We start from the raw sequence: 23807 nt of genomic DNA, 5'->3' as shown, positions 1-23807 counted from the left end.
TATGGAGCGAATGCAGGCTGCGCAGCTATCCCAGAAGCCAGAACAGCAAGAGGGATTGCTGCTTTCACTGCGCAGCGATCCCTTTTGCTGTTCTGGCTTCTGAGATTCAGAATTTTTTCTTTTCTTGTTTTCCTCCTCCAAAAACTAGGTGCGTCTTGTGGTCTGGTGTGTCTTATAGAGCAAAAAATACGGTACATTACTGCCTGCTGCCTACTGGTGGCACTACAGCTCAGCAGAAGAGGAGTGAGCAGCTATCTTTTCTAGCAATGGTACAGCTGTAGCAGAGAGAATAAGACAACCTTCATGAAAATCGAGATTTAGGAGTACAATCAAGGCTCATCGTCTACTCCTCAATAAAACAAATTAAGAACCATGTCTGTGCAATTGGGGTTTCAGTTTTATTTGCATGAAATATTTTCCAGGACCAAGGACAACGGAATAGTTAATTAAAGACACCAAAGTAAAATCACCCCTAAACCAAGATTTGTTTAGGTCGAATGTTCTGTTTTCTTTGATGGAATGGACTCTGTTAATTTTGCAGACATGTACGTAGGTTTCTTGTCTTTCTGGAGGAAGGGAGAAAGGTGTGCCAGCTGGTGTCCCAATTAGCTCCTTCGGTTTCTGATCTGTTAGCTCTTGCTCTGGGCTATTTCAGACATCCTGGAAAAAGACGAGAGGGGAAGAAGTCATAAAAGAAAATGACTGCAAAAAATGTAGGGGTGCCAACTTGGGCCCTAGGTTATGGGTGCCCAATGGCATCCATGACGTAACATGACGTTGTGAAGTCATGATGTCACAACATCACATTAATCAGCAAGCTACTGAGGTGCTTCTGAGGCCTGGCTTCTGAGATCACGTCTGAGGCCTCACGGGGCCTTGGCGATCATGTCCAAAACTTCCAATGTGACTTTGGTTTGTACCGGAAGTTGTGTCAGAAGCCTGGCAGGGCCTCCGACGTTGCCTTGGAAGTCACGTTGGGCTTCCAGTGTGACTTTCAGTAGAAACCGGAAGTTACGTCGGAACCTGCACTGTTGGAACCCACAGCCAAGTCCCCCCACTAGTTGGCAGCTATGACCTGGAGTGAACAGATCATGAGGTCAAATCTCATCCTCCAAGAGAGAGCTTTTGGGGCCCTTCATCTTACAGGCAAATGAATGCACAGAAGCAGCACTGCATCTCTACTCTAGACTCTTCAGGGCTGTCAATGCAGGAGGGCCACAGCTCAATGGTAGAACACATGCCTTGAATGCAAAAGTTCCCAGCTGGGACATAACCCCATCAGAAATCCTGGAAAGCTGCTGTCAGTTGGTAAATAACAACAACAACAACAACAACAACAATACCTCACCCATCTGGCTGGGTTCCCCCAGCCATTCTGGTCATCTTCCATCAAGATATAAAAACATAATAAAATGTCAAAAATTAAAAAAAAACTTCCTGATACAGGACTGCCTTCGCATGTCTCCTAAAAGTTGTGTAGTTCTTTATCTCCTTGACAACTGATGGGAGGGTGTCCCACAGGGAAGGTGCCACTGCTGAGAAGGCCCTCTGCCTTCTCGAATGATACTGAGAACTACATAGACCAATGACCTGAGTCAGTATAAGGTAGCTTCCTATGTTCCACTCAATGGAGCTTACTCCTGAGTAGATATGCATAGGAGTGCAATGTTAGTTTTTAAAACCTTGGCCACAAAATAAATTTAAAAATGATAAATGAGTAGGCATGAAATGTATCAAAATCAGCAGTTCTAAAAGAACAAACCTAATTACCGTATTTTTCGCCCTATAGGACGCACTTTTTCCCCTCCAAAAATGAAGGGGAAATGTGTGTGCGTCCTATGGGGCGAATGCAGGCTTTTGCTGAAGCCTGGAGAGTGAGAGGGGTTGGTGCGCACCGACCCCTCTCGCTCTCCAGGCTTCAGGAAGCTATCCGCAAGCCTTGGGAGCCCTATACTACTGTATTTTTCGCCCTATAGGGCGCACCGGCCCATAGGGTGCACCTAGTTTTTTGGGGGGGATAATTTTTTTCCCTTTATTCCCCCCCCAAAAAAAACTAGGTGTGCCCTATGGGCCGGTGCACCCTATAGGGTGAAAAATACGGTAGTTGCCCAATTCTTACTGAGCAAATTTTCACTGGAAGTTTTTAAATAGAGGTTGGAGGGCCATCCACCTGGGCTTATTTAACTGTACTTCCTGATTTGCAGGGCATTGGACTAGGTGGCCCTTGGGTCCCCTTTGAATTCTATGATACATCACAAGGAGAAAGGAAGAGGCAATGCCATAATAGGCATATTTGATACTCACATGACTTTACTGCTGCTGTGGCTTTTTCCACTTCTGCAATGCAAAGTCAGAAATTCAAACAACCGAAAGAATATGCCCCAGAATAGACATAGGGGTCCCAGCCACATCTGAGCAGCTCTATGCACCAAAGGGGCGGGGCCAGTGGGAAGGTGTGGCGTTGGGGCGGGGCCAGTGGCACAAGCTTTGCTCCCTGGCATTGCTCACAGCAATCCTGCACAAAACATGTGAAAAGGCCTAAGCAGGTTCCCTGGAGCACTTCTGGAAGAACTGATGCTATTCCCATGATATGTACTCACCCTTCTCCCTTGTTGTCTATTGCCACCGGCACCCTAAAAAGAAGAAAATAAGCCATAATTATTTCCAGGCTTGCAAGAAGAATGGAAACATTGGCTTTGGTCCTGACAAGTAAGGAAGGTGCTGAACCTCAGGCCTGGAGGCCAAATGTGCCCCCCCCCACTGGCAGAGCAAGGGGGGGCAGGGGAGCGGCCGCCCCCCCCCCCATGCTGGGCACCATGCCCCCACAGATGGCATGCCACACCCCTGCAGGTGGCGCACCACGCCTCCGGGACGCACGCCAGCCACGCCCCCGCCTGCTTTCCACCCCCAGTGCCAGAGCATGAAGCTCTGCCACTCCCCCCCCACCTCTCTCTCTGTCCTTCCAAATTCTCCCCAGACCACACCCCTCACTGCCTCTAATTTGCACCTCAAATTTTTTTGCCTGGCTGCCACATGTCCTTTAACACTGGTGGCGCATTTTGTATGCCTGGATGAAGGACATGGAGGAGTATAAGCATATTTCACGGAACAATAAACTTGCAATAAACAGCTACCCTTCAAAATCCGCACTTCTCTGAATTATGCGATGCAATTCTTCTACCAAGGAATGTGCTTGTTTGCTTTGTAAAAAGTGCAAATGAAATGAACACACACACATGTGCATATTAGAGCAACTAATGTACACAAAGGCATATTGGGGAAAACTGCATGCAAAGGAAGTGTGTATATTCCATTAATTTCTCCAAGTAGTTTCTTGGAGAAATGCATATGGACGTGTGTATGAATCTCCACTCCATCTCAAATCCATTACGATTGGTCTGAAAGTAAGGGAGATGACTCTTGAGAGTGTCTTACCCTTCCTCCTGCCTTTTTATTCTTGTTTGCTCCAGCCTGCAATGAAAAGAGATAGGGAACATATTAGCCAGGAGTGTTTTCTTCCTCTCAAGACCAATCATGCCAATAGAATGAGGGCATATGGGGCACCAAAGAAATATAAGGGATAGAAAATACGCCCCTTTGCTTGTTCAGAAGCCCCCGGGGTGCATGCCAGCCACACCCACGCCTGCTCTCTGCCCTGGGTGCCGGAGCATTAAACTCCACCACTGCCCCCCCACCTCTCTATCTGTCCTTCCAAATTCTCCCCAGGCCACACCCATCTAATTTGCACCTCAATTTTTTTTGCCTGGCTGCCATGTGTCCTTTAACTCTGGTGATGCATTTTGTATGCCTGGATGAAGGACAGGGAGGAGTATATGCACGCAGAAACCAGCTTCCTATACAAAGGTACTTTTTAAAAAATATATATATATTATTAATTTTCCATATATTCATACCACATTGCTATTTCTATTAAACTTTTCGGTTTTGACTTCCTTCGGCTTCTCTGCCAATCATCCAAATTCTAATTTTTTAAAATACACATTTCCAGATTTTGGTATTGCCTTTAAACCTACCCCCCTCTTCTATTTTGCTTTTTTACAATATTTCTTATGCTATTACAGAGCTTCTTTAAATGCCACTAATGTTATTCCATTATCACTTATACATCCCCAGTATTCAGTTAATTTTCCCCAGTCCTCGATGAACTTTTGATCTTGTAGATATCTGATCTTCCCAGGCAGTTTATCAAGTTCTGCATATTCCATCAGCTTCGTATACAAAGGTAAAATTAACATTGGTTGCTCTGCCCACCTTTATCTCTGGCACTGTGCACCACTGCATGTGGCCCCTGGAAAGTTGCCTAGGACTGAAAAGGTTTTCCCATCCTTGAACTAGGAAAAGTGAGGCTGCTCTGCATGCTTTCTCCTTTCCTGCTCTCTTCTGCAAGCCAACATGATCTGCAATTTGGCATGGGCAACTCTGTCCATTTCAGTTCCTCATTTTTTGCATAGGAAGTTCAATTTTCCATATGTCCACATCGGTTTGCAACTACTACTATTGAAAGTGCTCATGAAAATGCACCACCAGCAATTTGCAGCTAATTTCTCCTAATATACATTGTTTTCCTATGCAATTTCCCCAGTTCGCATTTTTGGAAACCAATTTTCTCCAATTTTGTATGCTGCTTTCAGTAGTAGATGCATTCTTAGGCACACTTCCACCATGCATGTGGGATAACTGCATTGCAAAATGTGACGTCCACATTTTGGGGGATGGCTGTGTTTTGGTTTGCGTCTTGCTTCAGAAAATGTGAGCTGGGGAGGCTGGCCTTAAAATGAGAAAGGAATCAGATTTCTCACCTCCTCCTGCAATAGCCAGGCTACACCTTGTCTCATTTAAGGGTCTCCGTTGTGGAAGGGAGAGGGAGAAATTCATTTGGTTCACATTTTCAGGCAAACCTATCTAATTCAAATTTCATGGACCAATAAACAAGCAATAAACAGCTACCCTTCAAAATCCACACTTCTCTGAATTATGCGATGCAATTCTTTTACCAAGGAATGTGCTTGTTTGCTTTGTAAAAAGTGCAAATGAAATGAACACACACACATGTGCATATTAGAGCAACTAATGTAAACAAAGGCATATTGGGGGGGAACTGCATGCACAGGAAGTGTGTATATTCCATTAATTTCTCCAAGTAGTTTCTTGTGTGTATGAATCTCCACTCCTCAAATCCATTATGATGGGCCTGAAACTAAGGGAAGTGACTCTTAAGAGTGTCTCACCTTTCCTCTTGCCTCTTGTTTCTCTGCTCCAGCCTGCAATGAAAAGAGATAGGGAACATATTAGCCAGGAGTGTTTTCTTCCTCTCGAGATCAATCATGCCAATAGAATGGGAGCAGATGAGGCACCAAAGGAATATAAGGGACATAAAATACGGCCCTTTGCTTGTTCAGAAGGTACATCTGTTTCTTGAGCCATTTGGATAGTAATGAAAGGGCCAACCTCAAAACTGGAATGGAGAATCAGGAGAGACTAGAGCTGGGAATCCAATGAAATAGTAATAAAGGATCAGAGCTGACCATGCTACCAGGCTGAAGTACTTGCTTCAGCTGTCAAATTCGGGTTGCATCTAGAGGGCAAACAGTTATTGGAACCAGAAGTGGTGACTTCAGTCTTCCTATACTATTCAGCATGAGCAACTTGAAGAAAGGTGGGCTGTAAATGTTAGGCGTGTGCACTAGATAGAAGAGGCAACTTGTATCTGTAGATTTTGGGAAGAAGCCTGATGTGTTTCAGAGCCTCTCTGTTTCTTTCCTATATGATTAGACTCTCAATAATGAAATAAGGTTTGTTAAAAACAAGTCTGTTTTCTCCTCATTCACTATAATGGGGGATCTAATAATAGCTTATTTTTCATTTTCACATATGAGGATGAAATTTGCCGGCAACTAGTGTAGATTAAGTCAGCCGACCTGTACACAGATACATCCAGTGGTTTTCCTTCTTTGAAGTTTGATTTAAAAACAAAGGAAAACAAAACATTTTCATTTTCTGCCAAAACTGAATGCAGTTTGCTGGCGTGGCCACTTCTTTTGAAGAATGATAGCTGCAGTGATTCTCACAGAATTAAAATCATTACTATTGTGGATTGGGTAAAACAGGAACAATAGGGGAAGGGGTGGTCGTGGGGAAAGGAGCATGGTTACCCAAGAAATACCGAGGGTGGGGAGGAACAGCAGAGCCGAAAAGAGTATACTTAACGTGCTACAGACATGGAAGTACCATATTTGGGGAAGGGGAAATGTGTGTGCGTCCTATGGAGCGAATGCAGGCTCCTTGGCTTCAGCGATAGCAACAGGAAGCCTCCGAAGCGCAGAGGGAGCACTCCCTCCGCGCTCTGGAGGCTTCGCGTTGCTTTCGCTGAAGCCTGCAGAGCGAGAGGGGTCAGTGTGCACCAACCCCTCTCACTCTCCAGGCTTCAGGCAGCTATCGGCAAGCCTTCAGAGCATAGCAGGAGTTCCCCCATGCTCCGAAGGCTTGCAGATAGCAGCCTGAAGCCTGAAGTCCAGGGAGCGCAGCGCCAACTCCCGCTGCACTCCCCGGGCTTCAGGCAGCTATCTGCAAGCCTTCAGAGTGCACCCCCAGCCCCGCAAGCTCTGGCGCAACCTTGCCGGCGATCCCGGACCTGTTCTGGGGGCTGGGGTCAGGGGAAGCTCGGGCTTCTCCCGCCCCATCCCCACGGCTAAAAACAAAGCCAAGACAGCGAGTGGGATCCACCCCACTCCCTGTTTTGGCTTCTGGAGAGATTGCACGCAGCTAACAAGGAAGCCAAGATAGCCAGCGGGATGGATCCCGCTGGCTGTCTTGGCTTCTTTGCCCTTTGGGGAGGGGAAAATTTTTTATTCCCCCCCCCCCTAAAAACTAGGTGCGCCCTATAGTCTGGTGCGCCTTATGGAGCGAAAAATACGGTAAGTAGCTTGTAGGCTACCAGGCCCCAAACTGTCCTTACTGTCTGTAAGGATTCATAGAATCATGGATTCATAGAATTGTAGAATTGGAAGCCCAACACTGTGCAATGCCCAACACTGTGCAATGCAGAAATCTCAACTGAAGGGCATGTTTTGCAATGATGCAACATGCCTCACCATACAGGTGTCAGTTACATTTTAGGATTAATTCTGACTGCCCCTCCTCCCACCACCCAAAAAATGAGGGGGGGGGATGGGAGAAGGTAATGGAAAATGTCTTACTGCACCACCGCCATTTCCAAACATCGACATTAGACTCTACAAAAGGAAGAAAAGGCATTAATCTTTCTCTGGCTGATGGACATATAACACCCCACGCTGTAAATCAGGCACGTCCAACTCCCAAGAGACTGCGATCTACTCCAGCTATTAAAAAACTGGCAGTGATCTATCCATTGGATTGACCAGAGTTGTTGAGCTTTTTGGGGTGAGGATGACAGGTGGAGCGTGACTGACCAGTTGGACATGCCTGCTGTAAATGTATCTGTCAGAGCTGCCCGAAGTCCCAGCTCACAGAGGACCAACGCCAGGTCGTTGTTATATACAAAAGTCTTTATTGAAGTTCAGTCTCTATTTCAAAAACCGTGGCGCGCAGCTCTACGTCTTAAACCCTAGACCGCCGAAGCTCCGTCTGAATCTCCTCCCCTCTGACACCAGTTTAAGACTCTAGACCTGCTCCACCTCTTCCTCTGCTCTCTCCTCCTCTGGGTCCTCCTGTCTGCTGGGGCATTCCCCTTTCTGGACTCTTCTGACGCTGAGTCCCCTGACTCCTCCCCCTGCCTCCGGCGGGCTTTAGGACCTGGTTCCCAATCCAGGTTCTCTGCTGTCCCGCGCGCCTGTACATTTGAACTTGGCTCTCGCGCCAACCCAGTGACCTTCCTCCTGACCGTTACACTGCTTCTGTCACTACTTCCCTCTTCCGGGAGGCTAGCTGGACCTGGCCTCCCCTCCGTTCCCTGACTCTCCGATGGAGGCGTGGTCAGCCCTGACTCATCTTCTCTCCCTGCTGGGGGAGACGCTGGCCCCGAGCTCTGGGACTCTTCCCCCCCCACTACGCTCTGGTGGGGAAGCTGGTCCTGATCTCCAACTGCTGCTCTGGGAGTCCCCGCTGGCCCCTTGCTTCTGGAGTGTCCCCTTTTGGACCCCCCTTGCCCTGGCCACCGGCACCCCCTTCTGTGAATCTTCTGATTCGCTGGAGAGGCTCATGGAATCTCTCGGGCCACTGTCATCTTCTCCTACGCTGCCCTCAGATTCTTCCCCTTCGCTCTCCATTTCCTCTCTTCCCTGTGCCTCTGCTCCTGAGCCCCTGACAGTATCTATCTCCAGTTTTCTGCATTCTCAGGACTAGACACATAGCCTGAAGGGGCATGCGGGAGACTCCCCATTTCTGCAGGGGCTATGCTCTGGACCCCCTAACACATACACGAAATAGAGTAAAATGGGAAGTCGCTTAGCTGATGGCCGGAGAAGAACCTTGCATCCAACTTTTCAGGATTTCTTGTTGTTGTTTTGTTAATTTATTCAGTTTGTTAGTCACCTAATACATTTAGCAAAGACAACCTAAGTGCCTTCTGAAACTTACTTACAAATGTTCACTCCTGAGGCCATTTCATGTTTTTCTATAGGTGTGCCAGCCAGGATAGAGAAGTTTGTTGTGCACATTGTATACTCATTAACAGAGCACAAAGTAACTGGGGGAAAGATATTGGGAGGAGCCAACATTATTACTTAGGAAGGGCATTCATTCTGCGATAAAACTATTGTCTTCATAGTCCATGTAATGGAAGGCATCTTACCGATAACGCAGCTCCTCCTCCTCCTCCTCCTCCTCCTCCTCCAAGCAAAGCCATTAGGCCCTAAAGAAAAGGAAAACACAGAATTCTTCTCTAACACTGATTTTGGTGCCTCCATCTTGGGCATATCCTATATGATTTTATATTTTGTCAGAGGTGCTGACTTGTGCCCCAGATTGTGGGTGTCCAGCGGTGCATGCATGTGCAATGTGACATCCTGACATTGCTCACACATCACATGCGCATTACACTGGGCTCCATGCTCAGCCACCACCAGCCACCACCCGCTGCCTCGTGTCCACTGGTCCTCTGCTGCCACTGCAGTGACTGAACCTCTGCATCTGCCATGGGGCCCCCATTGGGGCCTACTGTGGCCACAGGTGTGTTTCCAGGGCTGTGTCTGTGGTGGGCCTCAGTGGAGGCCTTGGACTGGTCACTGTGTTGGCGGGGATCGGGTGGGTGGCCAGCTCCCCTCTTCATTGCAGGGGCTTGGCCCCCCTGCTACAAATATTGAGGGGGCTGAGGCACTCAGGGCTCCATAGAGATAGTGCCTATGTAGATTATTGGGGGTGCCAAACCCACCACAGACACCTGGAGTTAGTGCCAATGTATTTTGTTGTCAGGCAAGAAATCTGCTCTCTGCCCCATGATGGAGTTGCATTTGCATCAGTAACTGCTGCTGTGTTGTCAGACCTTGTAGGGTCAGACCCAGGTTTCCGTGGCCCCTTAGGCAATAGGGTTTCAGTGGGTCCCTTGCCTCACCCCTTCTTATGCAAACCACACCCCTCATAGTTGGCTCTCTCTTTGCATCCCATGCTAGTCTTTGTGTCTATTTCTTTTTTGCAGAAGGAGTTTGTGTAGGCTTTTTACTTTGCAGTGACTTGGTTAGAAGGCATTCCTTCCTGGAGGACATTTGAGAAACTCAGTAGCACTGAACAAGTAAATGTCTACTCAGAAGTAAGCCATATTGAATTCAGTGGGGCTTACTCCCAGTTGAATGGGGTTAGGATTGCAGCCTTAGAATGCGCTTGGGGAGAAGCAACAAGTATCTGAATAATGGTGTCTGAACAAATGTTTAATAAGAACTCCTGGCTCCATAACCGGTTAGTCCCTTACCAGGCCGCCACCTTCCTTTTCATCACCACCGCCACCTGAAGGCATCATGCTCTACAACAGGGAGAAAAACATAAACTTCTGTAATGCACATGTCCACATCTCCTTCTTGGGTGTGCACTGTGTGATTTGGTTCATTATTGGGTGAAGAAACCTGCCTTCTGCAGTTGACACTAGCTGAGGGCCACAGTGTGCTGTCCCGTCTAAAGTGGACTCCTGCCAATGGTGGCTCCTGAAAGGACTTACAGACGTATGGCACCCTCCCTGTTTCCTCTTCACACCATGTTTCTCGCACACATATAAACAAGGGGAATAGGATCTGTGCTGCTGGCCCTGCCCCCAACAATGCACACTGCATTGGCTCAACCAATTCATGTACAATGGTACCTTGGTTGTTGAACGGCTTGGCTCCTGAACAAATTGGCTCCTGAGCGCTGCAAATCCGGAACTGAGGGTTACGGCTTGCAAACGTTTTGTTTGTTTGTTTGTTTGTTTGTTTTTTGGAAGCTGAATGTCCTATGTGGCTCCTGTGGCTTCAGATACAGTGCATGAATCTCCTGCAGCCAATTGGAAGCCACACCTTGGTTTTCAAACAGTTCCGGGAGTCGAATGGACTCCCAAAATGGATTAAGTTTGACAACCAAGGTACCACTGTACATGCATTTAGTACAGCCTATTATTATTATTATTATTATTATTATTATTATTATTATTATTCTGCCCTTCAGTCATCATGCTCAACATTGAGCCCTTTTTACAAGTGGCAAATAAAGTTCACTTCACATTTTTATGGTGTGGTGTCAGCCTTCAAAGTATTATTACTATTACTATTACTATTACTATTACTATTACTATTACTATTACTATTATTCTGCCCTTCAGTCATCGTACCCAGGGTGGTTTGCAAAGACATGAATTAATTAAATTGGGAAAGGTGAACAGAGACCCAAACAACAGCAGTTAAAAGAGCCTCAGTGGGATGGAAAATGTATGTTGAAAAGCACAGGGTGTCTCTCATCATACTCTTTATGCAATTGCACTGTGATAATATCAGATATTTAAAAAGCAGAGACATCACCTTGCCAACAAAGGTCCGTATAGTAAAAGCCATGGTTTTCCCAGTAGTGATGTATGGAAGTGAGAGCTGGACCATAAAGAAGGCTGATCGCCAAAGAATTGATGCTTTTGAATTATGGTGCTGGAGGAGACTCTTGAGAGTCCCATGGACTGCAAGAAGATCAAATGTATCCATTCTTAAGGAAATCAGCCCCGAGTGCTCACTGGAAGGACAGATCGTGAAGCTGAGGCTCCAATACTTTGGCCACCTCATGAGAAGAGAAGACTCCCTGGAAAAGACCCTGATGTTGGGAAAGATTGAGGGCACAAGGAGAAGGGGACGACAGAGGACGAGATGGTTGGACACTGTTCTCGAAGCTATAAACATGTGTCTGACCAAACTGCGGCAGGCAGTGGAAGACAGGAGTGCCTGGCGTGCTCTGGTCCATGGGGTCACGAAGAGTTGGACACAACTAAACAACAACAACAATATCAGATATAGGGACGCAGGTGGCGCTGTGGGTTAAACCACAGAGCCTAGGGCTTGCCGATCAGAAGGTTGGCGGTTCGAATCCCCGCTACGGGGTGAGCTCCCGTTGCTCGGTCCCTGCTCCTGCCAGCCTAGCACTTCGAAAGCATGAAGTGCAAGTAGATAAATTGGTACCGCTACAGTGGAAAGGTAAACGGCATTTCCGTGCACTGCTCTGGTTCACCAGAAGCGGCTTAGTCATGCTGACCACATGACTGGAAGCTGTACATCGGCTCAACAGTTTAGAGCAGGCTTCCTCAACCTCAGCCCCCAGATGTTGGACACTTACCGCCCCCCAGATGTTGCACTTACCGCTAGTTTACTAGCGCCATCATTTCCAAGCATGTCCTGCAAAGGAAAGGAAAAGAAAGGTTTTTGATCGTCTCTTGGATGATACACACTTGGCATCCCCGCTACTCAATTTTAGACATACTGTGCAGCAGTTGCTGTCTTCCCCAGGGTAGGAAATCGATATCTCTTGCCATGATGTGGAGCAGTCCAGCCAATCTGGGCTTTCTTTAGTTGCTGCTTTTCTGGTATTTCTTTGTAGAGTCACAGAATCATAGAATTGTTTAATTTCTACAATTGCTAAATGAAGCCCTTAATGTTGTGGAACAAGTTTATTTAAGGCCCCTGGCTGATGGGTTCAGAACTGTGAAACTAGTAGCACTTTTACAAATGCTACATAATACTTGTTCCACCTTTATAAGGAGTCAACAGTTTAGCAGGCTTCCTCAACCTCAGCCCCCCAGATGTTTTGAGACTACAATTCCCATCATCCCTGACCACCGGTCTTGCTAGTTGGGGATCATGGGAGTTGTAGGCCAAAAACATCTGGAGGGCCGAGGTTGAGGAAGCCTGGTTTAGAGTAGCAGCATTTTCAGTTAGGGACTCCTAACCTGTTGACATTAGTCAGGCATCCTTGCTATGTTGTTGCAGATGCCTGCTGAAAATTGTTTTAATTCATGAAATCTACCCAGACATATAAGCTAGCTGCCTACATTCATCTCTCAAGGGGTTTACTGATTTTACATGCATTTTATTGATTATTTTATGTATATATGTTTTTAAACAATCTGGGGAATTTTTAGCTGCTTTTTTAACAACAGTTTTATTATGTAGAGAGCACTCTGGGATGAGAGAGAGAGGGGGGGGGGCTGCTATTGGCCTGCTTGGTAGCCAGCACTCTTGTTTGTTTCACAAAGAACAGTTTCATCCCATTGCATTTATTGTTCCCTTTTCTTTTCTTATTTTTTTAAAAAAACAACAGCCCTACACTTTCTTTCTTTCTTTCTTTCTTTCTTTCTTTCTTTTGCCTTCACACCATACCCAGGACACCAGGTAAATATCTCTGGGCAAACAGACTTAGCTTCAACAAGGGAGCAACCTCACGTGACTTTAGTTGATGCAATTTTTAAAATCTTTATCCCAGCTGCCTCCCACCAGCCAATTGGAGAAGGTGATGGAGAAATACTTACCATTAAGCCGCCAGCACCGCCACCTCCAAACATGGACATTACACCCTACAAAGGAGGGGGAAAGCATTGACTGATCCACACATGACATGCACCCCAACCTCCCACACTCCACTATTCTACTACTCCAATTTAGACATGCCATATATGCATTGCTCCATTCTCTTGAACTCAGCCATGCTGTCATTTAATGAGCTTAGGAAGCTTCCTGTATCTCCACAAATTCTCCATTTTCCATATGACATTCTCCTCTAAATCACTGCCTTCCCACACCCCTTCCACAGTACAGATTTTTTTTTTTCAGACCAAGGGTACTCCCAAAAGGAGAGAAAATGGGAATATCTGGACTGAGGGAGAGGCAAATGTGGGAAGGCAGTGTTTTAGAGGAGAATGTGAGACAGGTAATCTGAGAGACTGTTACTGGCACATTGTCATCCAGTGTGCTTCATGAGAGAATGGGGATTTGAACTCTAATCTCCCAGGCCCTAGTTCCTCATTCAAGCCACATCACCACTTTGGTACTGCTGTCTTCTGAGGGCTGGTCCTGGAGGTTCCACGCATGTGCTCAGCATACTAACCAGGAGGGAGCATGAGTATGGTTAGGGGAGGGGTCGGCTAAACACATGGTTTCATGGTGGTTTCCCTCAACAAGCAAGTCATGTGCAGAATAAGGATGATGGTGATGGTGCTTCAGATTGACTTCTGACTTCATGGCAAGACTTCATGGCCCTGAAATGAAAAAGGATTGTGTCTTACCCCTCCACCACCTACCTCGCCATCACCTCCACCACCAGCTAGCATAGGGGCCATTGCCTACAAGGAAGTAAAAAGAAAGAGCTTTACAGAAAGGCAAGTTTCTCTAAGAATAGATGAAGAGTCAGTTGGATCATACCCCAGGCCTTTCATGTCTATCATCCTGTTTTCACATCAACCAAGTGGGTGACTATTAGAACCTCACATGTAGAACAAGAGGACAATAGAAGCCTCCTGCTCAAGTTCCTCAGCAACTATCATCTACAGGACAGGCATAAGGCCTCTGGTACTTGAGGTAATGTAACAGCCATCATGATGAACATTTATGGATAGCCTTAACCTCCATGTATTTGTCTTCTCCCCATTTATAATGATCCAAATTGATGGTCAACATTACATCCTGTGATTGCAGATTCCATAGTTTTACTCCCCATTACCCACTCAGATCTGCTTAGCTTCAGTTAGGTGGAGTCTTCATGTGTCTCCAGACCATACCCAGGCCATTTATGTTGTGGGAGATAAAACCTTCACCTAAACAGTCTGGGAAGGTCTTCCTCCTTTCTAAAGTTTATGTATTTCCTAGGACACTGAGAACTTGGAATGCATTTGAGGTCTCCTTGGGTGATGTTATAGGACTTCCAAGAATCTTTCAGGATGACTTCTGGCTTCACAACAATAAGAGCACAGGGACCAGTATCCTGTTATTAGGTCTAGCACATGGAGAAGATAGATGGAGCAACATCTCTGTCACTTTCACTGTCTCCAATGAGAAAACACACACTGCTGTCCCACCGTGGAAATAGCTTGAATCTGTATGGGGACCTGCAAGGGGGGAGCTGATATATATTTAGCTCCTCCCTCCTGCAGGACACAATTGGTATGTCTGGTGCTCATGCCCCCAGTACTGAAAGCAGCAGACCCTCCATGTGTCCCTATTTCCCAGGGTGTCCATGATTTAAATAACCCATCCTGGTTTCTGATTTGATCCCAGAATGTCCCACTTTTTGTAGGGATGTCCTTCGATTTTCATTGAAGAAATGCTGGAGGATATGAAGCAGTGAGATCCTGCCAGCATATTACAGTTATCTTCAAAGATCTGAGCCAGGCTGCCAATTTGTTTTGGAGTCATGTTCAGGGTTTAGCCCTTTTCACAAGTGGCACATAAAGTTCACTTCACATTTTTATGGTGTCAGCCTTCAAAGTATTATTACTATTACTATTATTACTATTACTATTACTATTACTACTATTACTATTATTATTACTATTATTCTGCCCTTCAGTCATCGTACCCAGGGTGGTTTGCAAAGGCATGAATTAATTAAATTGGGAAAGGTGAACAGAGACCCAAACAACAGTAGTTAAAATAGCCTCACTGGGGTGGTAAATGTATGCTGAAAAGCCCAGGGAGTCTCTCGTCATACTCTCTATGCAATTGCACTGTGATAATATCAGATATAGGGACGCGGGTGGCGCTGTGGGTTAAACCACAGAGCCAAGGGCTTGCCGATCAGAATGTTGGCGGTTCAAATCCCCACGACAGGGTGAGCTCCTGTTGCTCGGTCCCTGCTCCTGCCAGCCTAGCACTTCGAAAGCACAAAGTGCAAGTAGATAAATTGGTACCGCTACAATGGAAAGGTAAACAGTGTTTCCATGCACTGCTCTGGTTCACCAGAAGCGGCTTAGTCATTCTGACCACATGACCGGAAGCTGTAAGCCGGTTCCCTCAGCCAATAAAGCGAGATGAGCGCCGCAACCCCAGAGTCATCTACGACTGGACCTAATGGTCAGGGGTCCCTTTACCTTTACCTAATATCAGATAAATGAGTAGCACCCTAATAAGAGATATATTAGATAGTTTCTTCTACTGTCCTGATTCCCAGGAACACCAACTAAAGGCTGAAGGAACATTACAAGGGCTACAATGTATGGTTTCTTACCGAAAACTTCTTAAGCAATCCCTACAAAGGAAAGGAAATGTGTTAATCCTTCTGTACATGGAAGACAGGAAATGACATTTAGCTCTTCTTTGACAACACATTGTAGAATTTGAATCACTTATGAGCCTTTTTTAGATGTTTTGTTTAAAATTCAGCTTTGATGGGATACTTTAGGCTTCCTCACAGCCTACTTGTGTGTGCAGAGGAAATATGGTGATGGGGCCACATGCTTAACCCTGCCCTCAGAATTGCCCTGGAATTAAAAGGGAGAGTTTCTTACCGCAGCACCGCCTTCCTCGTCATCACCATCTGCGGAAAGCATAGACAACATGTCCTACAAGGGGAACAGGAGAATTATCTCTGTTAATGCACATATTCATAGGTCCACCCCCATTTGCTTTGGTTTCTCATTGCATGAAGAAACCAGCATTCTCCACTTGGCAAAGTTTTATCGTGCCCCTAGCTGCGCTCAGTAGTGTGTGCCATGGGGGGCAGTGGCACTCACCTGACCTCTGAGTTGCTGCTACTTAGCAGGAGTAATGGGGGGGGTGAGGTGATAGAGGGGCAGGTGCAGTGCCAACCTGCCAGCAGGATCATGGGATCAGATCCTCCAGTACATTTGCACCATGCTGACCTCCTCACCAGCTCATCCCTCCCCATTTCTTCCCAGAAGGAGGTGGGGATTCAGCTGTTGGGAGATCAGGTAAGCAGTCCTCCTGTGTGGCGATACATTCCATTGCTGTTTCAATTGCCAGATGGCAAAGTTTCTAGTCAAGGCAACATTTCTATTTTCCATTGCTTTTGAAAGAGAAAAGTCAGTGGGCAGACCCTTTGCAGTACAGTGGTACATCAGGTTAAATACTTAATTCGTTCCGGAGGTCTGTTCTTAACCTGAAACCGTTCTTAACCTGAAGCACCACTTTAACAGGGCCTCCTGCTGCCACCGTGTGATTTCTATTCTCATCCTGAAGCAAAGTTCTGAACCTGGGGTACTATTTCTGGGTTAGCAGAGTCTGTAACCTGAAGCGTCCATAACCTGAAGCGCATGTAACCCAAGGTACCACTGTACTTGAATTGCGTTTGGAGTATTGGAAATTATTGGATGTTCATAAGAAAAGCACACCACTAACCTAGCATACATCCCAGAATCATGTATACGTTCAATGAGTCATGAGGTTCCACTTAAAGAACAAAATGATTTCCCAATAAATTGTTGGTTGGGGTGAGTGTTTTTCATAAAGAGCGGGCAATCTCCAATATTTCCTATGGGAACATGTCTAATCAGTGATCTCCCCTCCCTCTCTTGCCATGGTTTCTTCTTAAAATGGCTGCAGCCAGCCAGCAAAAGAGAGACGGGGGGGGGATTATTTGTCTGATCTCGATCTCTCTTCCCTTTCTAAATGGTTTCTGCCTGCAAACAGCTGCTACCAACTAGCAGAGCAAAACAACAAGTGGGCAAATTGTGGCTGTTCAGATATAGGAATCAGCTGCACTTGTAAGTGAGGTTTGGGCATAATGCTTTCTGTTCAGATATGTAATATTTTTGCAGAACAATCAAGCTGATAGCAAGACCTGTGTGCATAGGAGACCCTTAATTGAACCCAGAAGGAGCATGGTTTGGGGAGGGATCGGCTAAACACATGGTTTCATGGTGGTTTCCCTCAACAAGCAAGTCATGTGCAGAATAAGGATGATGGTGATGGTGCTTCAGATTGACTTCTGACTTCATGGCAAGATCTGCCCTGAAATGAAAAAGGATTGTGTCTTACCCCTCCACCACCTACCTCGCCATCACCTCCACCACCAGCTAGCAAAGGGGCCATTGCCTACAAGGAAGTAAAAAGAAAGAGCTTTACAGAAAGGCAAGTTTCTCTAAGAATAGATGAAGAGTCAGTTGGATCATACCCCAGGCCTTTCATGTCTATCATCCTGTTTTCACATCAACCAAGTGGGTGCCTATTAGAACCTCACATGTAGAACAAGAGGACAATAGAAGCCTCCTGCTCAAGTTCCTCAGCAACTATCATCTACAGGCATAAGGCCTCTGGTACTTGAGGTAATGTAACAGCCATCATGATGAACATTTATGGATAGCATTAACCTCTAAGCATAGGTGCAAGTGCCTACAAAGAGGAGAAAAACATAATCCTATATAATGCACACGTACAAGGCTTAAACGCCTTACATGACTCTATTTGTTATCAGGTGAAGAAACTTTCCTTGCCACCAACATTTATTACCAAAAGGCCTTGGATGCTCAAAAGTGTCCTGGGGGAGGGAGACGCCTGGAAGTCAGGTGCCTGAAGGCTTTGCAGATAGCAAAACACTTTTATTACTTTTAAGAATTTAGCTTGCATCGGAGAGACTTTCTTGGGGCGATGTTATTTGCCTCCCAATAAGGACAGCCGCCATGTTTTAGGATGAAATTCTGACTTCCCAAAATAATAGCACAGAAGAAAATGAGAGAAGGTAATAGAAATGCACTTACCGCTAGTTTACTAGCGCCACCATTTCCAAGCATGTCCTGCAAAGGAAAGGAAAAGAAAGGTTTTTGATCGTCTCTTGGATGATACACACTTGGCATCCCCGCTACTCAATTTTAGACATACTGTGCAGCAGTTGCTGTCTTCCCCAGGGTAGGAAATCGATATCTCTTGCCATGATGTGGAGCAGTCCAGCCAATCTGGGCTTTCTTTAGTTGCTGCTTTTCTGGTATTTCTTTGTAGAGTCACAGAATCATAGAATTGTTTAATTTCTACAATTGCTAAATGAAGCCCTTAATGTTGTGGAACAAGTTTATTTAAGGCCCCTGGCTGATGGGTTCAGAACTGTGAAACTAGTAGCACTTTTACAAATGCCACATAATACTTGTTCCACCTTTATAAGGAGTCAACAGTTTAGAGCAGGCTTCCTCAACCTCAGCCCCCCAGATGTTTTGAGACTACAATTCCCATCATCCCTGACCACTGGTCTTGCTAGTTGGGGATCATGGGAGTTGTAGGCCAAAAACATCTGGAGGGCCGAGGTTGAGGAAGCCTGGTTTAGAGTAGCAGCATTTTCAGTTAGGGACTCCTAACCTGTTGACATTAGTCAGGCATCCTTGCTATGTTGTTGCAGATGCCTGCTGAAAATTGTTTTAATTCATGAAATCTACCCAGACATATAAGCTAGTTGCCTACATTCATCTCTCAAGGGGTTTACTGATTTTACATGCATTTTATTGATCATTTTATGTATATATGTTTTTTTAAAAAATGGGGAATTTTAAGCTGTTTTTTTTATCAACAGTTTTATTATGCAAACAACTTAGAGCACTCCGGGGTAGAGAGAGAGAGAGGCTGCTATTGGCCTGCTTGGTAGCCAGCACTTTTGTTTGTTTCACAAAGAACAGTTTCATCCCATTGCTTTTATTGTTCCTTTTCTATTCTTATTTTTTTTTTTAAAAAAAACAACTCCTTCCTTCCTTCCTTCCTTCCTTCCTTCCTTCCTTCCTTCCTTCAATTGCCTTCACACCATACCATGGACACCAGGTAAATATCTCTGGGCAGACAGGCTTAGCTACAACAAGGGAGCAACCTCATGTGACTTCGGTTGATGCATTTTTTAAAAAAATTATCCCAGCTGCCTCCCACCAACCAATTGGAGAAGGTGATGGAGAAATTCTTACCATTAAGCCGCCAGCGCCGCCACCTCCAAACATGGACATTAGACCCTACAAAGGAGGGGGAAAGCATTGACTGATCCCCACATGACATGCACCCCAACCTCCCACACTCCACTATTCTACTACTCCAACTTAGACATGCCATATATGCATTGCTTCATTCTCTTGAACTCAGCCATACTGACATTTAATGAGCTTAGGAAGCTTCCTGTATCTCCACAAATTCTCCATTGTCCTTATGACATTCTCCTCTAAATCACTGCCTTCCCACACCCCTTCCTCAATACAGATTTTTTTTTCTTTCAGACCAAGGGTACTCCTAAATGGGGAGAATATGGGAAAATCTGGACTGAGGGAGGGGTGTATGTGGGACGGCAGTGATTTAAAGGAAAATGTGAGACAGGTTAGGCTGAGAGACTGTTACTGGCACCTTGTCATCCAGTGTGCTTCATGAGAAAATAGGGATATGAACTCTAAACTCCCAGTTCATCATTCAAGCCACATCACCACTTTGGTACTGCGGTCTTCTGAGGGCTGCATGTTGCCTATGGTCCTGGAGGTTCCACACATGTGCTCAGCATACTGACCAGGAGGGAGCATGAGTATGGTTTGGGGAGGGGGCGGCTAAACACATGGTTTTATGATGGTTTCCCTCAACAACCAAATCATGTGCAGAATAAGGATGATGGTGATGGTGCTTCAGATTGACTTCTGCCTTCATGGCAAGATCTGCCCTGAAATGAAAAAGGATTGTGCCTTACCCCTTCACCACCTACCTCGCCATCACCTCCACCACCAGCTAGCAAAGGGGCCATTGCCTACAAGGAAGTAAAAAGAAAGAGCTTTATAGAAAGGCAAGTTTCTGTAAGAATAGATGAAGAGTCAGTTGGATCATACCCCAGGCCTTTCAGGTCTATCATCCGGTTTTCACATCAACCAAGTGGGTGCCTATTAGAACCTCGCATGTAGAACAAGAGGACAATAGAAGCCTCTTGCTCTAGTTCCTCAGCAACTATCATCTACAGGCATAAGGCCTCTGGTACATGAGGTAATGTAACAGCCATCATGATGAACATTTATGGATAGCCTTAACCTCCATGTATTTGTCTTCTCCCTATTTATAATGATCCAAATTGATGGTCAACATTACATCCTGTGATTGCAGATTCCATAGTTTTACTCCCCATTACCCACTCAGATCTGCTTAGCTTCAGTTAGTTGGAGTTTTCATGTGTCTCCAGACCATACCCAGGCCATTTATGTTGTGGGAGATAAAACCTTCACCTAAACAGTCTGGGAAGGTCTTCCTCCTTTCTAAAGTTTATGTATTTCCTAGGACACTGAGAACTTGGAATGCATTTGAGGTCTCCTTGGGTGATGTTATAGGACTTCCGAGAATCTTTCAGGATGACTTCTGGCTTCACAACAATAAGAGCACAGGGACCAGTATAGTGTTATTAGGTCTAGCACATGGAGAAGATAGATGGAGCAACATCTCTGTCACTTTCACTGTCTCCAATGAGAAAACACACACTGCTGTCCCACCGTGGAAATAGCTTGAATCTGTATAGGCACCTGCAAGGGGGGAGCTGATATATATTTAGCTCCTGCCTCCTGCAGGACACAATTGGTATGTCTGGTGCTCATGCCCCCAGTACTGAAAGCAGCAGACCCTCCATGTGTCCCTATTTCCCAGGGTGTCCATGATTTAAATAACCCATCCTGGTTTCTGATTTGATCCCAGTATGTCCCACTTTTTGTTAGGCTGTCCCTCTATTTTCATTGAAGAAATGCTGGAGGATATGAAGCAGTGAGATCCTGCCAGCATATTACAGTTATCTTCAAAGAACTGAGCCAGGCTGCTAATTTGTTTTGGAGTCATGTTCAGGGTTTAGCCCTTTTCACAAGTGGCACATAAAGTTCACTTCACATTTTTATGGTGTCAGCCTTCAAAGTATTATTTGTTGGTTTCTATTTCCCTCACTGAGCAGCAACTACAGTCACAAGACATTGTTTTGCATTCCACAGTCAGAGTTACTGTTGGATTCCCACGGGAATGGGAGACTGGATGTGACGTTCACTGGTTTCCTGTTTTTCACTGTTCTCTTGGTGTTCTTTGTTTCCGAGAGGAGTTGCTTTTCTGCTCTTACAGAGGCAAGATGCATGTTTGTATTCTCTCAGCATAGAGTGTAAATAAAAATTAAGAATGTGGCACATACTGCTTATCCTTCTGCTGTGTGGACTACTCTGGGCTCAAGATAAGATGAGCCTGTATCAGCGTCAGATGGGCAGAAGCTGGTCAAAATCTCACATTTTTGGTTCCGGGCCCAGGAAAACAGAATCGGACTGAACTAATGGCTGCTGGCAGAGGAACAAAGAAACAGAGGATTGGAATGCCCCCAGAGGCAGAGGGACGGATCGGACGTTATTTGCTCTGCGCGTCAAGAAGATTGATGAGAGGTATGTGCTCATGCTCTGGGCAGCCTGCCAGCTCCTAATTAATGGTTATAAGGCTGGACTTTGAACTTTTAAAGCCGTTTGCCATGGCACAGGCTCACAGGCTCGGAGGCTTGAAAAGTGAAAGTGCTCTTGCAGAGTGCTATTGGAGGCTGTAGTAAACACAGACGCAGCTTGATTTAATGCAGCAGAGATGGCTAATGCAAGGCTGGCTGATGCTTGTGGGAGTCCGTTGCCACTCAGATTGCTGTTCAGCCAACTGCTCAGATCACAGTAGCGCATGTTACTGCCATGATTCTGAACGAAGCAGACCGCCGAGGTGCTAGCTGCATGGGTAAGGGGGAGTCTTCACAGATGTCATCCCAGAATGCAGTGGAACCACCAGATGGCATCAAAGCTTTGAAGACAGTGAAATGCTACTCGTGTGGACGTCTAGGCCATATGAAGAGGGAATGCAGATTTCCCAGGGCCAAGACAGAGCAGCGCAGCAAAGCTCATTGCGTGGAAAAGGCAAAGGCAAAGGTCTGGTGTTCAGGACCAAGCAGCACAAGGCAATGGTCTCACGCTTCACTCCAAAGGTTGCAAAGGTCCAGAAGACGTCTAGATCTTTCTTCGTGATTGATTCAGGAACCACCAGACACATTTGCAACAACAAGCGACTGTTCGTGTCTTTTACACCGCAGGAAGGTGCGATTCACCAGGTGGATGACCACATGATCCCCAGTCAAGGCTATGGAACTGTTGTTCTTCACAGTTTGGACTTGTCGATACACAATGTGCTCTACGTTCCAGATGCCGCACACAATCTACTCAGTGTTGCACAGCTGAATGAATGGAAAATTGACGTTTCCTTCAAGAACAAGAAGTGCACCATCACAAAGAAAAATGATTATGTATTGCATGCTGAATATGTTGATCGTTTGTTTTGTATTTTGATGATGATGTGCAGGATGAAACTTGTTGCATTGCAGGTTCTAACAAAAGTTTGCATGCAGGATGTATTCATGATTTTCACAGAAAATTTGGTCATTTACATTTTGAGGCAGTATCTAAAATGCCTTCCTTGTTTGAAGGTATGACTATTAAACCCTGCAGGTACCACATGAAGTGTAAGGCATGCGCAGCAAACAAGGTGAAAATGGCTGCGAAAGGTAAGGTGTCTAGTAAGCAAGCTACAGAACCATACCAGGTTGTTCATGCCAATTTGGTTGGTCCACTATTGCCCTCTGTGGGTGGAAACAGGTACTTCATGGTTCTCATTGATGCATTTTCCAGGTATATTTATGTGTACAATCTCGAGCAGAAATCAGAGGCTTTTCCAAGGTTCAAGGAATTCTGTGCTTGGCTGGAAAATGTGCATGGTAAGAAGATAAAGGCTTTTTTCACTGATCGTGGGTGGGAATTCACTTCTCAGCAGTTTGAAGCTTTTCTGACTGAGAAAGGAATTCAACATGATTTGTCTAGTCCTCGTTCGCCATGGCAGAATGGACTTTGCGAGAGGGCAAATCAAACATTGCTTCAAGGGTTGAAAACCTTGCTGCATGATGCCAATCTTCCAGAGAGTTATTGGGCCGAATCTCTCTCGTGTTTTGTTTACAGTTATAATCACAGGTTATCTTCAGCGATTGGTTGTACCCCCTATGAGAAGATGTTTGGCAAGAAGCCATACATCAAACACATGAGAATTTTTGGTTCTGACATGTGGGTTCACACACCACAAAGCTCCAAGTTAGGCAAGCGTGGATTGCATGGTATCTTTCTAGGTTATCAGAAAGGTTCTTACAGAATAATGATGACTGACTCTAAGACAATTAGGCTCACAAGAAGTGTTGAGTACAATGCCAAGTGGGGGGAGAATGTGTGAATTTTCCAATGCTATCCTGATGACAGTGATGAGACTGAGGATAGGCAACAGCAGCAACAACAGCCACAGCTGCCGCAACAAACCACACCCACTGATGAAGGTCCTGATTCTGAGTCTGAGACTGAATCAGGTGATTCAGAGGATTTCAAGAGTGCAAAAGCCTCTATG

At 45.6% G+C, this 23807-nt stretch overlaps 1 protein-coding gene across 1 annotated transcript in view; it reads right to left on the bottom strand.

The window, feature by feature from the left end:
* Positions 1 to 379: 379 nt before the first annotated feature.
* The window catches only part of LOC309345975 (uncharacterized protein), a 38400-nt gene continuing 14972 nt past the window's right edge, over positions 380 to 23807 (bottom strand). The window contains exons 9-21 of the mRNA XM_081869513.1: positions 19322 to 19366; positions 18143 to 18178; positions 17439 to 17480; positions 15935 to 15988; positions 15655 to 15675; positions 9905 to 9955; positions 8792 to 8851; positions 7218 to 7253; positions 5250 to 5282; positions 3436 to 3471; positions 2601 to 2633; positions 2305 to 2337; positions 380 to 660 (exon numbers count right to left, since the gene is read on the bottom strand). Of these exons, the coding sequence (XP_081725639.1) occupies positions 2311 to 2337; positions 2601 to 2633; positions 3436 to 3471; positions 5250 to 5282; positions 7218 to 7253; positions 8792 to 8851; positions 9905 to 9955; positions 15655 to 15675; positions 15935 to 15988; positions 17439 to 17480; positions 18143 to 18178; positions 19322 to 19366 (474 nt within the window). The 3' untranslated portion in view covers positions 380 to 660; positions 2305 to 2310. The remainder of the gene's footprint in view (positions 661 to 2304; positions 2338 to 2600; positions 2634 to 3435; positions 3472 to 5249; positions 5283 to 7217; positions 7254 to 8791; positions 8852 to 9904; positions 9956 to 15654; positions 15676 to 15934; positions 15989 to 17438; positions 17481 to 18142; positions 18179 to 19321; positions 19367 to 23807) is intronic.

This window comes from Podarcis erhardii, assembly GCF_964252035.2.
Source record: "Podarcis erhardii genome assembly, chromosome: 7".
Classification (NCBI taxonomy): Eukaryota; Metazoa; Chordata; class Lepidosauria; order Squamata; family Lacertidae; genus Podarcis; species Podarcis erhardii.
The sequence above is the reverse complement of the archived record's forward strand: the minus strand, read 5'-3'. Positions and strand labels throughout refer to the sequence as shown.